Source organism: Orycteropus afer, unplaced genomic scaffold, assembly GCF_000298275.1.
Source record: "Orycteropus afer afer isolate SDZICR_OR568_19922 unplaced genomic scaffold, OryAfe1.0 scaffold00057, whole genome shotgun sequence".
Taxonomy (NCBI): domain Eukaryota; kingdom Metazoa; phylum Chordata; class Mammalia; order Tubulidentata; family Orycteropodidae; genus Orycteropus; species Orycteropus afer.
This window is the reverse complement of record NW_006921644.1, coordinates 8112630-8123541: the sequence shown is the minus strand read 5'-3', so window position 1 is coordinate 8123541 and position 10912 is coordinate 8112630. Positions and strand designations below refer to the sequence as shown.

Sequence of the window (10912 nt, the reverse complement as noted above, 5' to 3'; positions counted from 1 at the left end):
CAGAGAGGCGTAGTTCCTGACCGACCCCGAGACCCAACCTCGACCCATAACTTCCTGTGACTGTTCTCAGAGAGGCGCAGTTCCCGACCGTACCCTGACACCCAACCTCGACCCGTAACTTCCTGTGACTGTTCTCAGAGAGGCGCAGTTCCCGACCGTTTCCTGAGACCCAACCTCGACCCGTAACTTCCTGTGACTGTTCTCAGAGAGGCACAGTTCCCGACCGTACCTCTGAGAAGATCATTCTGCATGGTGCAAATCAGACCCCGGTAGAGCTAATCAGGACCGTTTTATTAGCTCTGGCTTGGCAACATCTCGGCAGCTCGGCCCATCACCTGCTTGGCACAGAAGCCCCTGTGACTGCACAGCTGCTCAGAGTGGCTGGCAGGGGCTTGCCAAGATGCCCCGAAACATTCCTTACAGCCTTATATGTGTGAAATTTTTTGTCGTACAGATGTCACTAGACAGGAGATATTCTGTGTGGTACATTTTCTTTAGAAGATAGAGAGGGGGAAAAGGGGTTTGGTGGACCCGGCAAAGTTAGGCTTTCCTACCAGGGCAGGCGCTGGAGTTAGGGCAACTTACACGCGAAACCGAAGAGGGCCATGAGCAGGACGGAGGTCAGGCTGGTGCGCAGGGCCCCCGCCACATTGCAGTCCACTTTGGAGTTCTTGCAGGAACACACGTGCACCCTAAGGTCTGTGATGTTCGTCATGGGCGGCTTCCCTGAATCTGTCACCATGACGGGCAGATTGTAGTTGGCTCTGTTCAGATTTTGAAGGAGGCTTACCAGGGCGTGCGTACCTACAGAGACAGAGAGGGCCTTGTGAGAGAGGGTAGGATGAAAACAAAGCCCGGCTGCCAGCGAGCCCGCCCTGCCTCGCGGCTGCCCCGTGGGTCAGAACTGAGCTCCGTGGAGTTCTCAGTGGCTGGTTTTCAAAAGTCAATTGATTGCCAGGCCTTTCTTTCAAGGCCTCTCTGGGTGGTTCCAGGCTTCCACCTTGTGCTCAGCAGCTGTGTGTGTTAACTGTTGGCACCACCCAGGGACTCCAAGAGAGGGAAAAAGGATGGTGTGGCCCCAAGAAAAGCTCACACACCAGGCACTGCCGTTTAATTACAGTCATGCCAGGGTTTAGACGTCAATCTTCATGAACTAAAATGAAAAATTCACATCCTCAGTGGCACTCGACGCGTGTCCAGTGCCCAGTGGTCACGCTGGCTGGTGGCTGCCCTGTGGCCAGTGTGGCTGGGGGACACGCCCACCAGTGTAGAGGGTTCTGGATGGGTGCTCAAGGCCATCAGCTTCACAGGGACCCAGTGTTGTGCAGACCGCTGGGCCCCAAAAACTCCCTGCACCATCAGGGCAGAGATCCCATCAGGCATCTAGGAACACATGGGAAAGGCCACCTGCTGTCAACGTGGGCCGAGCCCCTGTGTGGTGCCTCAGAGGTGGGCACATTTGATCAGATCTCAGGCCCCAGACCTAGGTCTGGGTCGGAATCCCCGACGTGACCACGGCAGGGTCGGGGTCTGTAGGCATTCTCTCCACTGTCCTAATCCCGTTGAAAGAAAGAAAGAAAACAATCTGTTGCCATGGAGTCTGTTCCTACTGGTGGGAATAGCTCTGGTCAGCCAGTCCACTAGGTGGCGGTCAGGAGTGACCACCTCACTGGCCCTGTTCTTTGTTGTTGTTATGTGCCGTCGAGTTGGACCTGACTCATAGCAACCCTTCCTTGGATTTCCAAGGCTGTATCACTACGGAAGTAGATTGCCTAACCTTCCTTCGGAGGAGTGGCTGGTGGGTTTGAACTGCCTGCCTTCTGGTTAGCAGTCAAGTGCCTTAGGCACTAGCCTTGGGCTTTTTCTTTTTTTGGTCACTCAAAAAGCAAGGGTGTGTTTTCAGACTGGCTCTTCATGGGCACAAAGAGTGCTGAGTATTTTTGGGGAAAACAAATTGGGGTGAGGAAAATTGTTTAGAAGGCATCTTATCAAGGAAGTAAAACCAGGCAGGGAACTACGGGTGTGATGGTAGGAAATAAAAGCAGATGAAGAAGCCTTATCCAGGGGTGACAGCAGCAGAAAGGGCCTGGGGGGACCATCACTCAGTGACTGGAGGAGGCGGCATGGAGGACGCGCCTTCTGGACGTTGCAGTTGGAGAACTAGTCTTGATGATTCAAATCAGCCACAGCTGTAGGAGCTAGCAAATAAACACTGACCCCTTAGACGGGAGAAGGGCCTCCTTAATGAAGAAGAATCAGTGTAACAGAATTCATCTCTTAAAAAGCAATCATCAAATAGACAAACAGGCAAGTGGAATCGATAACAAGAGAAGGGCGCTAATAAAAAGAAGCTATGACATAGGACTGTAACAAGAGATGGAGTTTTTAATAGAAAATTTTACGCACAGTGGTACAGTACGTGCTCAAAATGGAATGAACTGGGTAATTTCTTCCCCTCCCATGAAAAGTTCTACCCCTGCTGTAAGAAGTAGGGACCCTGCGTAGGCTGACAGGATCAATTCCTTATTGAACACTGAGTGTAGCCTCTCATCTGTGAGGTGGGTGAGCGCATGTGGCTTCACTGGTGAAGCAAGGTGAGTGTGTCAACAGAGTGGCTAGCTCACACTGTCATGGGGAAGGGCTGGGGGAGGCCCTGGGCATACCCTGTGGTTTCAGGTTTTACAAGGTAGGTGGGAAACAGTGGGCCCCGTTTTGAATCCCACCTGCCCATGTGGAAAGAAAGGTAGGAATGTCTTAAGTGGGATGGAGGCAGGACACAGGGAGAAGATAAAGTAGAGGGGCAGGGGTCTGCATCCTAAGTGGAGGTTAGAGGTGGGGGACTTGACACCCATGCTCCCATCGCTGCTTCTTTCTCTGTAGCGTTTGTGCACGGTGTATCTGCCGCCTGGGGCGAGTGGGTTCAGGATCCCGGCACAGCTCCTTCACCATGCTTCCCAGATACCGCGTTTGTGGCAGCCCTGTGTCGTTTGGTTAGTTCACGCTTCTCCAGCGTGTTCTCGCACACTTCACGGACCGTCTCGGGTCGGCATAAGTGGCCCACGCTGGGGAACCAGAGTGTTCACGAGATGTGCTTGATCGCGATAAGCTTTATTGGGTGGTGGCTGTCTGCCCGGATGTGAGTAACTGGAAATGAGCCCCGTGAGACTGCGTGCGTGCGAGAGCAGGGAAGGGAGCGCCTGAGCCCCGTGAGCGCGCCCCCGCGGACTTACTGTTGATCTTGGAGATCTTCCACACTTTGTCGGGGACAGCCTGCTTGTGGAGTTCAAACTTGAACGGGTCTGTGTTTGGGTGAAGATCCTTATCTGAGGCTCCTAAGATGACCACACTGAGGTTTTTGGCGTCGTCGCAGACTTCAGCCACGGTGGGGTAGATGAAGGGTGCGTTGTCGTTCACGTCTTCCAGGGTGATCAGCAGTGTTCCTGTCCCAGTCGCAGGAGGGCTGCCTGTGGAGAAAGGGAAGAAGTTAGCGGACAGTTGGGGGGACGCCGCCCTAGCCTCCCCTGGCTGTGGAGGAGTGCACCCGACACTTCGACCATTACTCACGTGTTTCCAGTCGGACTGACAGTACTAGCTTGCACCTGTGTGTACAGTTCAGCGTTTTACCAAGCCCTTTACCATACAGGAAGGAGCCCTGGTGGTGCTGTGATTAAGTGCTCAGCTGTTAACTGGAAGGCTGGTGTTTTGAACCTGCCTGCTGCTCCAGCCTTGGGATCCCTGTGAGGCGGTTCCTCTGTCCTACAGGGCTGCTAGGAGTTGGGATCCACTTGCTGGCAGTGGTTTTTCTCAATCATACAGAAGAGTTTTTCTGGAGGTTCTGCAGGTGTGATCCTTGACCCTGCGGGCTCTGCTTCGAACACGTTGAAAGTCACTCCAAGGATGGAGATGGCAAGTCAGGCTGGTGCTTGCTTGTAGCAGACTGGGTTGCTGACTGGAAGCACGGGTGGTTCAGTGCTCACATCCTAGCCTTCCACGTGGGAGACCCAGGTCCCGTCCTTGGCCAGTGTCCTGTCTGTCAGGGGAGGCTGACGAGCCGCTGGGATGCTGAGCTGGTTTCCGTGGGGCTTCCACACGGACCGGGAAGAGGGGCCTGGGGGTGTTCCTCCAAAAGTCAGCTGATGCCGCAGGCCGTACGGGTGGTGCGTCACAGCAGTCTGGTCTGCACCCAATCCTGAGGACGGGGCAGCGCTCTCACTGTGCGCAGGGTCACTGTGAGTAGGGCAACAAGTCGTTGGCTGCAAAGAGGAAGTGCTGATCGAGTGTCTCCGGTGCCGCTGGTGCTGCTGCTGGGGGCTGGCAAGGCTGGGCCTGGTTAGAGGAGAGACCATCAGCAGGACTGGGGGCTCCCGGGGCCGCAGCAACGCTCGTGACATGGTGTCCGAGCCTTCAGAGGCCCTGCTCTGCCAGTACTCCAGGCACCTCCCGGGGTGTTGTTACTTTTGAGAAATCATTTTACGAAGCCCTCATAACTGCCCGTGTCCTTGTGCTGTTCCTTCCAGATGGGGGTCTAATGTTAGTATGACTCGGCTCGACTTTATTGTTGGTTGTCTGTGCATTAGAGGTCTGTTCTCGGATGAATCAAGCACGAACAGCTTCTGATTTTCTGTGGGAAAAGTAAGAACCCCATCTGTAAGCCGCAGATAGTAAATGTATAAAAACACAACCACATGGTGAGGTCATGCCTGTTAGCAGACAGCCTTGTTCCACAGGGTTTCCAGTAAGTCTGTGGATGTGCCTTGTTCCAAAAAGGGTCGACCGCGCCTCTCGTCTCATCCACGTGCAGTACCAACCTGACCCACGTCGTTAGATGCCATCGAGTCGGCGCTGAGTCGTGGTGGCCCTGTGTGCAGCAGAAGGAAAACTGCCCAGTCTCTGCCATCCTCACGTGCTGCCATGTGGGAGCCCATTGTCACGGCCACCGTGTCAGTCCATCTCACCGAGGGTCTTCCCCTTTCTTGCTGACGCCCACTTGACCACGCATGCCATCCTTCTCCAGGGACTGCCCCTCCTGATGTGTGCCTCAGTCTTCTTCCTCTATTTGTCTTTAACCACCTTCCCACGTTTAGTTTTATCTCATCCTGTGTTTACTTTTTGAAATGCACAGTGACTTTAAAGTTCTCTTATCGAATCACTGGGGGGTTAGAGCACGCACCCGAGGCCAGCGTCCAGGGCTGAGCACAGGCCAGGTGAGGGGGGGATGGCGTCTGTGGGTCAGGAGACCACGTGCCCTTTAGACTCTCATTGTTTCCTGTTCCAGCAGAGAGAGCAGAAGGCGGAGCAGGGAAGGCGGCCCTTGTGCAGGTGACGCGTGAAGGGGCCGGATGCTGCTGTCCAGGGACCTGCACCCTGCACTCTGGTGGCTGTAGACGGACTGGGGCTGGCACACAGCCTTAGCCTCATCAGGACCCCCCCCATGGGTGACAGGGAGGCGCCCAGAGCATTCCACCCCGACTCAGAGAGTCAGGGCTCGGGCCTTGCCTGTGTGACCTCGGTGGACACATTCAGAGTCACAGGCACCGTCACGGAGCCGTTCCCCTCCAGGCGGGAGTGCTGAGGCCCGGCAGGTGGATGCGGGATGCTGGCGGGGTCCTGGCTCGTGGGAAGCGGAGCTTACCCTCATTCCACAGGCTGGGGGAAGCCATCCCAGGGTTTTCAGGAAGGTAGTGGGATAGCCTGGCCTGCCATAGTATGGATTGTCACTGTGGTGAAATACACATGAAAAGGCACTCATTTGCAGCAATTCCCCATGTACAGTTCAGTGGCATGAGTTCACCAGCACTGTTTCTGAGTTTGCCCGTTACCCTGAATACCAATCCGGAGCCCGCTGAGTGGCCACGCCCTTCCCCGCCCACCCCTGTGGACTGCTCCGACTCCTGTCTCTGCCTTTGCCTCGTCCAGGTATCTCATGTAAGTCAGGTCATGTAATGTTGGTCCTTCTGTGTCTGCCTAGTGTCACGGGTGGCCCAGGGTCTTCTGTGTCGTGGCATGTATCACATCACTTCCCTTGCAGGCTGAGTGACATTCCATGGTGAGTGTAGACCACACTTGTTTGTCCGTCACCTGTTGATGGGCACTGGGGTTGTGGACCCCCGTTGGCTTGGGAAGCGTGCTGCAGTGACAGTGGCCGATCTGGCTGATTCTCAGAGACTTAGTGTTGCAGGACAGGGAGGCTGGCAACAGAGGAGGGCTGTGGTGTGGGAGCTTGATTGGGGAAGAGGAAACTTCCCTGCTGAGGGTCTTGCCCTCAGCTGAGGCTGCAGGGGAAACGCAGAGTCATAGAGGGGTCTGGAGGGACCACGGCCTTGGCTCTGCTCGGGCTGAGGGCCGCTCAGGCTGAGCATACAGTGCGCGGGGCTCAGAGAAGCGCCAGGCTGAGCGCGTCGGGGTCAGAATCTGAAGGCTGTCCAGGCGGTTAACTGCCCAAGATGCCAGTGCAGTGTGGTGGGAGGGTGGGAGCCGGGCACGCCCAAGGGGAAGAGCGGATGTGGGAGACAAGTGGGGAGGGACCTGGTGATCATCACTCATAGTGTTCCGGGGCCCTGAGGACAGGAAGAGAGGGAAGCCGTGGGACTTGGCAAGGAGAACGCCTTTGGTGACACTCTGGGGAAGAAGGGCTCGGAGGATGCTGAGCGGTGTGAGGCAAGCAGCGGTGGCAGGTCCTTGTCAGTGGCTGGGTGGCGTGGATGTTCAGGCACGGATCTGCTCACCCGGGAACAAGCACTGTGGTTTCCAGTGGCGGCCGTCATCAGTCTGAGAGGAAGAACTCAGAAGAAATGCACTGTTACCGTGAAGTTGGTTTTTTGATGTCAGCGTTAAGGCACTCAGTTGAGTTTCTTTATTGAAAAGTTATTTTTCTCTTTTCATTGAGCTAATTGGCCCTTTCCGCAGGGTCCATTATATTCTTTCACTTGGAGTATACATTAGGCGTTGAAGGCATTGGGTGGGAGGGGTGAGAAGGCCTCAGGAGTCCGTGGCCAGGGCCGGCAGCCCCAGCGAGCAGCACCCGTGTGTGGACAGGGCCACGCCCCTCCTCCATGGATTTCTTCTGCCAGCGGCCGGAGAGTTTATGTTTGCAGGCCCTGGGGTGTGCGGCTTGGACGCTGAGCCAGCTCTTGCCTGCAGAGGTTGGTCTCTCTGCTTCTGGCCCCGTGCTAACTAGCAACAGCAGTGGGAACGGTGTCCCTGTTGCCTTTCCTGTGCCTCTGATGACTGACTGTCGTCAGGGCAGCGCTTCGCTTGCTGGGCCCGACCGTCCTGCCCGTGGTCGTCCTGGCTTCCCCAGGCCCATCTCGGCGCTGACGGTGGGTAACAACCTTGGCACGTTGCACAGGCGAATTGATCCCACGGCCTCGTTTCGTGTCTGACCTTTTCACTGGCACTTCCCCACTCCCAGTGGGGGCAGCTGCCGAGTCATGGCCGAGTCAGCGGCCCTGGCCTGGCTCCTCATCAGTCTTTGCACTGTTGCCGCCTGGCAGTTCTGCTTTTTCCTGCCTTACACTTGGGCTTTCTGTTGAGAAGGGTGGGGGTTGCTAGGTGCTCTCAAGTCGGTCCAGCCATAGTGACCCTCGGTACGACACGCTCGTACGAAACCCTGCCCTGTCCCGCGCCGTCCTCACACTTGAGCCCATCGGCACATCTGCCCGTCAGTGCATCTCCTTTGTCACTGACCCTCTACTTCACCGAGCGTGCTGGCCCTCTCCAGGGACTGGTCCCTCCTGACACCTTGTCCCAGACATGTCAGACAGGGTCTGTGCATCCCCGCTTCTCCAGAACGTTCTGGCGTAGCGCCTCCAAGAGCTGTTCCCTCCCCGGCAGTCGGGGTCAGTTCTTCACCAGCCCCCATGTCAACCATCAGTACTTTGAGCTTCTTGATCCAGTCTCCTCTTTTCACATGCATAGGAGGCAACTGAAAATACCTTCCTTTGGGTCAGGCGCACCTTACTTCTCAAAGTGACATCTTTGCTTTTTAAAATTTTCAAGACCTTTCTAGTGAGTACATTTTAAAAATGTACCAAACCAGATGTCACCAAGTCCCTTCTGCCTCCGAGTGACCCCGTGTGTCAGGAGAACGGTGCCACAGTGTTCTCAGTGGGTGGTTTGTAGGCATTAGGTGTCCAGGCCTTCCTTTCCAGGCACCCCGGGATGGACTTGAACCCCCAGCCTTTCTGGCAGTAGCTGCGTGTGCTCACCATCGGCTCCCTCCCACCCCAGACTCCAGGGGTTTGCTATTTGTGGTGTCTGGTCCTCACAGCCACCAAGAGGGGGAGCACACGCACCCCCATGCCATCTCCAGTGTACTGAGCTGCCTCTAATGGCAGCCACTCTGTCCCAGATCGCAAGGGCTCTTTTTATTGCACTAACAAAATGGAAGCTGGTCCTGTCTGTGTGGTGGATGTTTTACTGGTACTTGAACAAGGAATGATGGCTGTGCCTTCAGTTTATTTTTCTTCCTCAATTAATATTACGGCTGAAATACCCAAACGCACTGGTGTCGAGTCCATTCTGACTCACAGCGCCCCTAGAGGACAGAGTGCAGTTGCCTCACCGGGTCTCCAAAGCTGTCAGTCTTCACAGCAACAGACTGCCCCATCTTCCTCCAGTGGTGGAGCGGGTGGGTTCAGACTGCTGACCCTTCAGTTCGCAATTGGGCGCTTTAACCACCGTACTACCAGCTGAAATAAAGGGTGTTGACTGGCTTATCGCATCCCTGGCATAACTAATGGCTTGATTTCTCCAAACTCGCATCTTTTCGGTAGACTTGATTCGGCAATGTTTGTAGCTCCAGGCAGGCTTGGCACGATTAAGCTATGACACTAGCCAGCTAGGTCCCAGATCGAGGCCTCCCTTTGAGGCTCACATCCTGTGCAACCCCTGCGTCGGAGGCCACTGTTACTCAGTAGCTTGGCATTCGTGTCACTGTGGAGTTGAACTTGGTTTTTCTCCCAGTCAATCTGACTGCTCTGCACAGTACTTCACTGTTGAGTCAGCGGGTCCTGTGAGAACACCTATCATGCTGCTGAAGTTAGCAATAATTTGGCTGCTTGTTAGTATCACTCCCGTTCTTGTACGTGCAAACAGACGGGGGGACGTCACGCACAGGCACTGAACGGCTCCTGCTGGCTCTCCAGGCACCTGGTTCCAACTCCTCGACACATGTGAGCAGCAGGAAGCACTTGCTCCGGTGCGGTCTGTCTTTTGGTGGGTGTGGGAACCAGGGCGTCTGGACTGACTGGAGCAAAATGCTGGTTTCTGTGGCTTGGAGTTAGAACTTTGACCTCTGAGGGTTGGGGAGCCGCGGTCCGTAGCGTCATTGTGAAACACAGCCCCACACAGTCGAGGAGAGGAAGGACTGGTGGGCAGGAGGAGGGCACCAGCCCATGCTGCCTCCTGCCCGGCAGCTCTCCTCCGGCCTTCCGAGCTCTCCTAGAAACTGCCTGTGGAGCTTTTGTCTGCGTAAGACACAGGGACTAACATTTGGCTTTTCTGGTGTCCGTCAAATGGGCCTTGGTGGTTAAAACACCTGGCTATGACTCAAAAGGTCAGCACTTTTCAGAAAAAACAAGGGCATTTGGAAGCAATCAGCCCTGGGACACAGTGGCCCTCGAGACTAGAAGAACCCGATGGTGCCCGGCTACCAATGCCAACCACTCAGGAAAGGATCAAAGCTGGAGATCCTGGATAGAGCGGGAGGGAAAACGTGGAACAAAATCCAAAAACTCAATAATGACCAGAATTACTGGTCGGATGAAATCTGGTAAGACCCCCAATACTGTGCCCCTAGAATAAAGCTCACTCCCAGCCCAATAGTAAACAAGATGTACACACAGACCATTCAACCCAGGGTGATGCACCCACGTACTCTATGGAGATGCATCCCTTGGAGCAATGGACCACGGGGCACCAGAGGGGCAACATTGGCCCGGAGGAAATGCAGGACACACAGGAGGGCATAACCATGAGGGGCAGGGGGCGGGGATGGTAAATGGGGAGTGAATCTAAAAGTACACATAATGTTGAGTGTAAAACAAACTCAACAAAAACTCAGCAGTTTTAACCCCCAGCTGCTCTGCAGGAGAAAGATGGGGCTGTCTGCGGGAAGACTGACAGTCTTGGAAACCCTCTGGGGCAGTTCTGCTCTGTCCTCTAGGGGCGCCGTGAGTTGGAATTGACTCCATGGCAGTGGGTTTGGTGACCACCTGAGTGGGAGCCACAGCCATTCTGGTCCCGAAGAGATCCCATCTTTATAGCACGCCTGAGTGTTCTCTCTCCTTCCTGCCATCTTAACAGCTGTCTCCCCGCCTCTGTTCTTTTGACAGACCAACAGGCTGCTGGACTCTGCAGAAAACCCAGACCGTGGAAGGTAAGGCATGAGAGGGAAACAGTGGTGGCAGCACCCCGACAGTGCAGTCACGCCTCACTGAGCTGTGTGGGTAAGGCTCTGCTCCCCCGGCCCTGAACTACGGCCAGACCTGCCTTAGCAAAGCCCAAACATCCCAGTCGTTCTGAATGAAGTCGTGTCGTTGCTCTGACCCTCATCACAGTGGGCGACTGTTGAATGAAAGTGGCCTGTATACCCCTGAGTACTTTATGGGTTACAACTTGGCCTCCATCCTTAGGGAGGCACTATAGTGTTATCTGTGACCCAGGCACTGCAAATGTTCTGATGAGGCGTGACGCTAGACTTGGCCCCGCCTAGTTCAGGGCCCAGGCCAAAGGTCCAGAGGGGTCTTCATCCTGGGTGACCTCAGCACAGGCTTCCAGCGCAGCCTTCTGAATGGTCTGAAGGGAAAACACTGGCCTGTGTGGAGATGGGGACACTTCTGCCCATCACTCACCCAGTAATGTGGCACGAACGTCTCCCTCCACTGGAAAGGCTTGTGGGTGGCTAGATACC

The 10912-nt window shown here is 55.2% G+C and overlaps 1 protein-coding gene across 1 annotated transcript in view; it reads right to left on the bottom strand.

Annotated features, from left to right (window-relative positions):
- Positions 1-571: 571 nt before the first annotated feature.
- CDH13 (cadherin 13) overlaps positions 572-10912 on the bottom strand; it is a 1199128-nt gene continuing 1188787 nt past the window's right edge. The window contains exons 13-14 of the mRNA XM_042780725.1: positions 3231-3464; positions 572-804 (exon numbers count right to left, since the gene is read on the bottom strand). Of these exons, the coding sequence (XP_042636659.1) occupies positions 572-804; positions 3231-3464 (467 nt within the window). The remainder of the gene's footprint in view (positions 805-3230; positions 3465-10912) is intronic.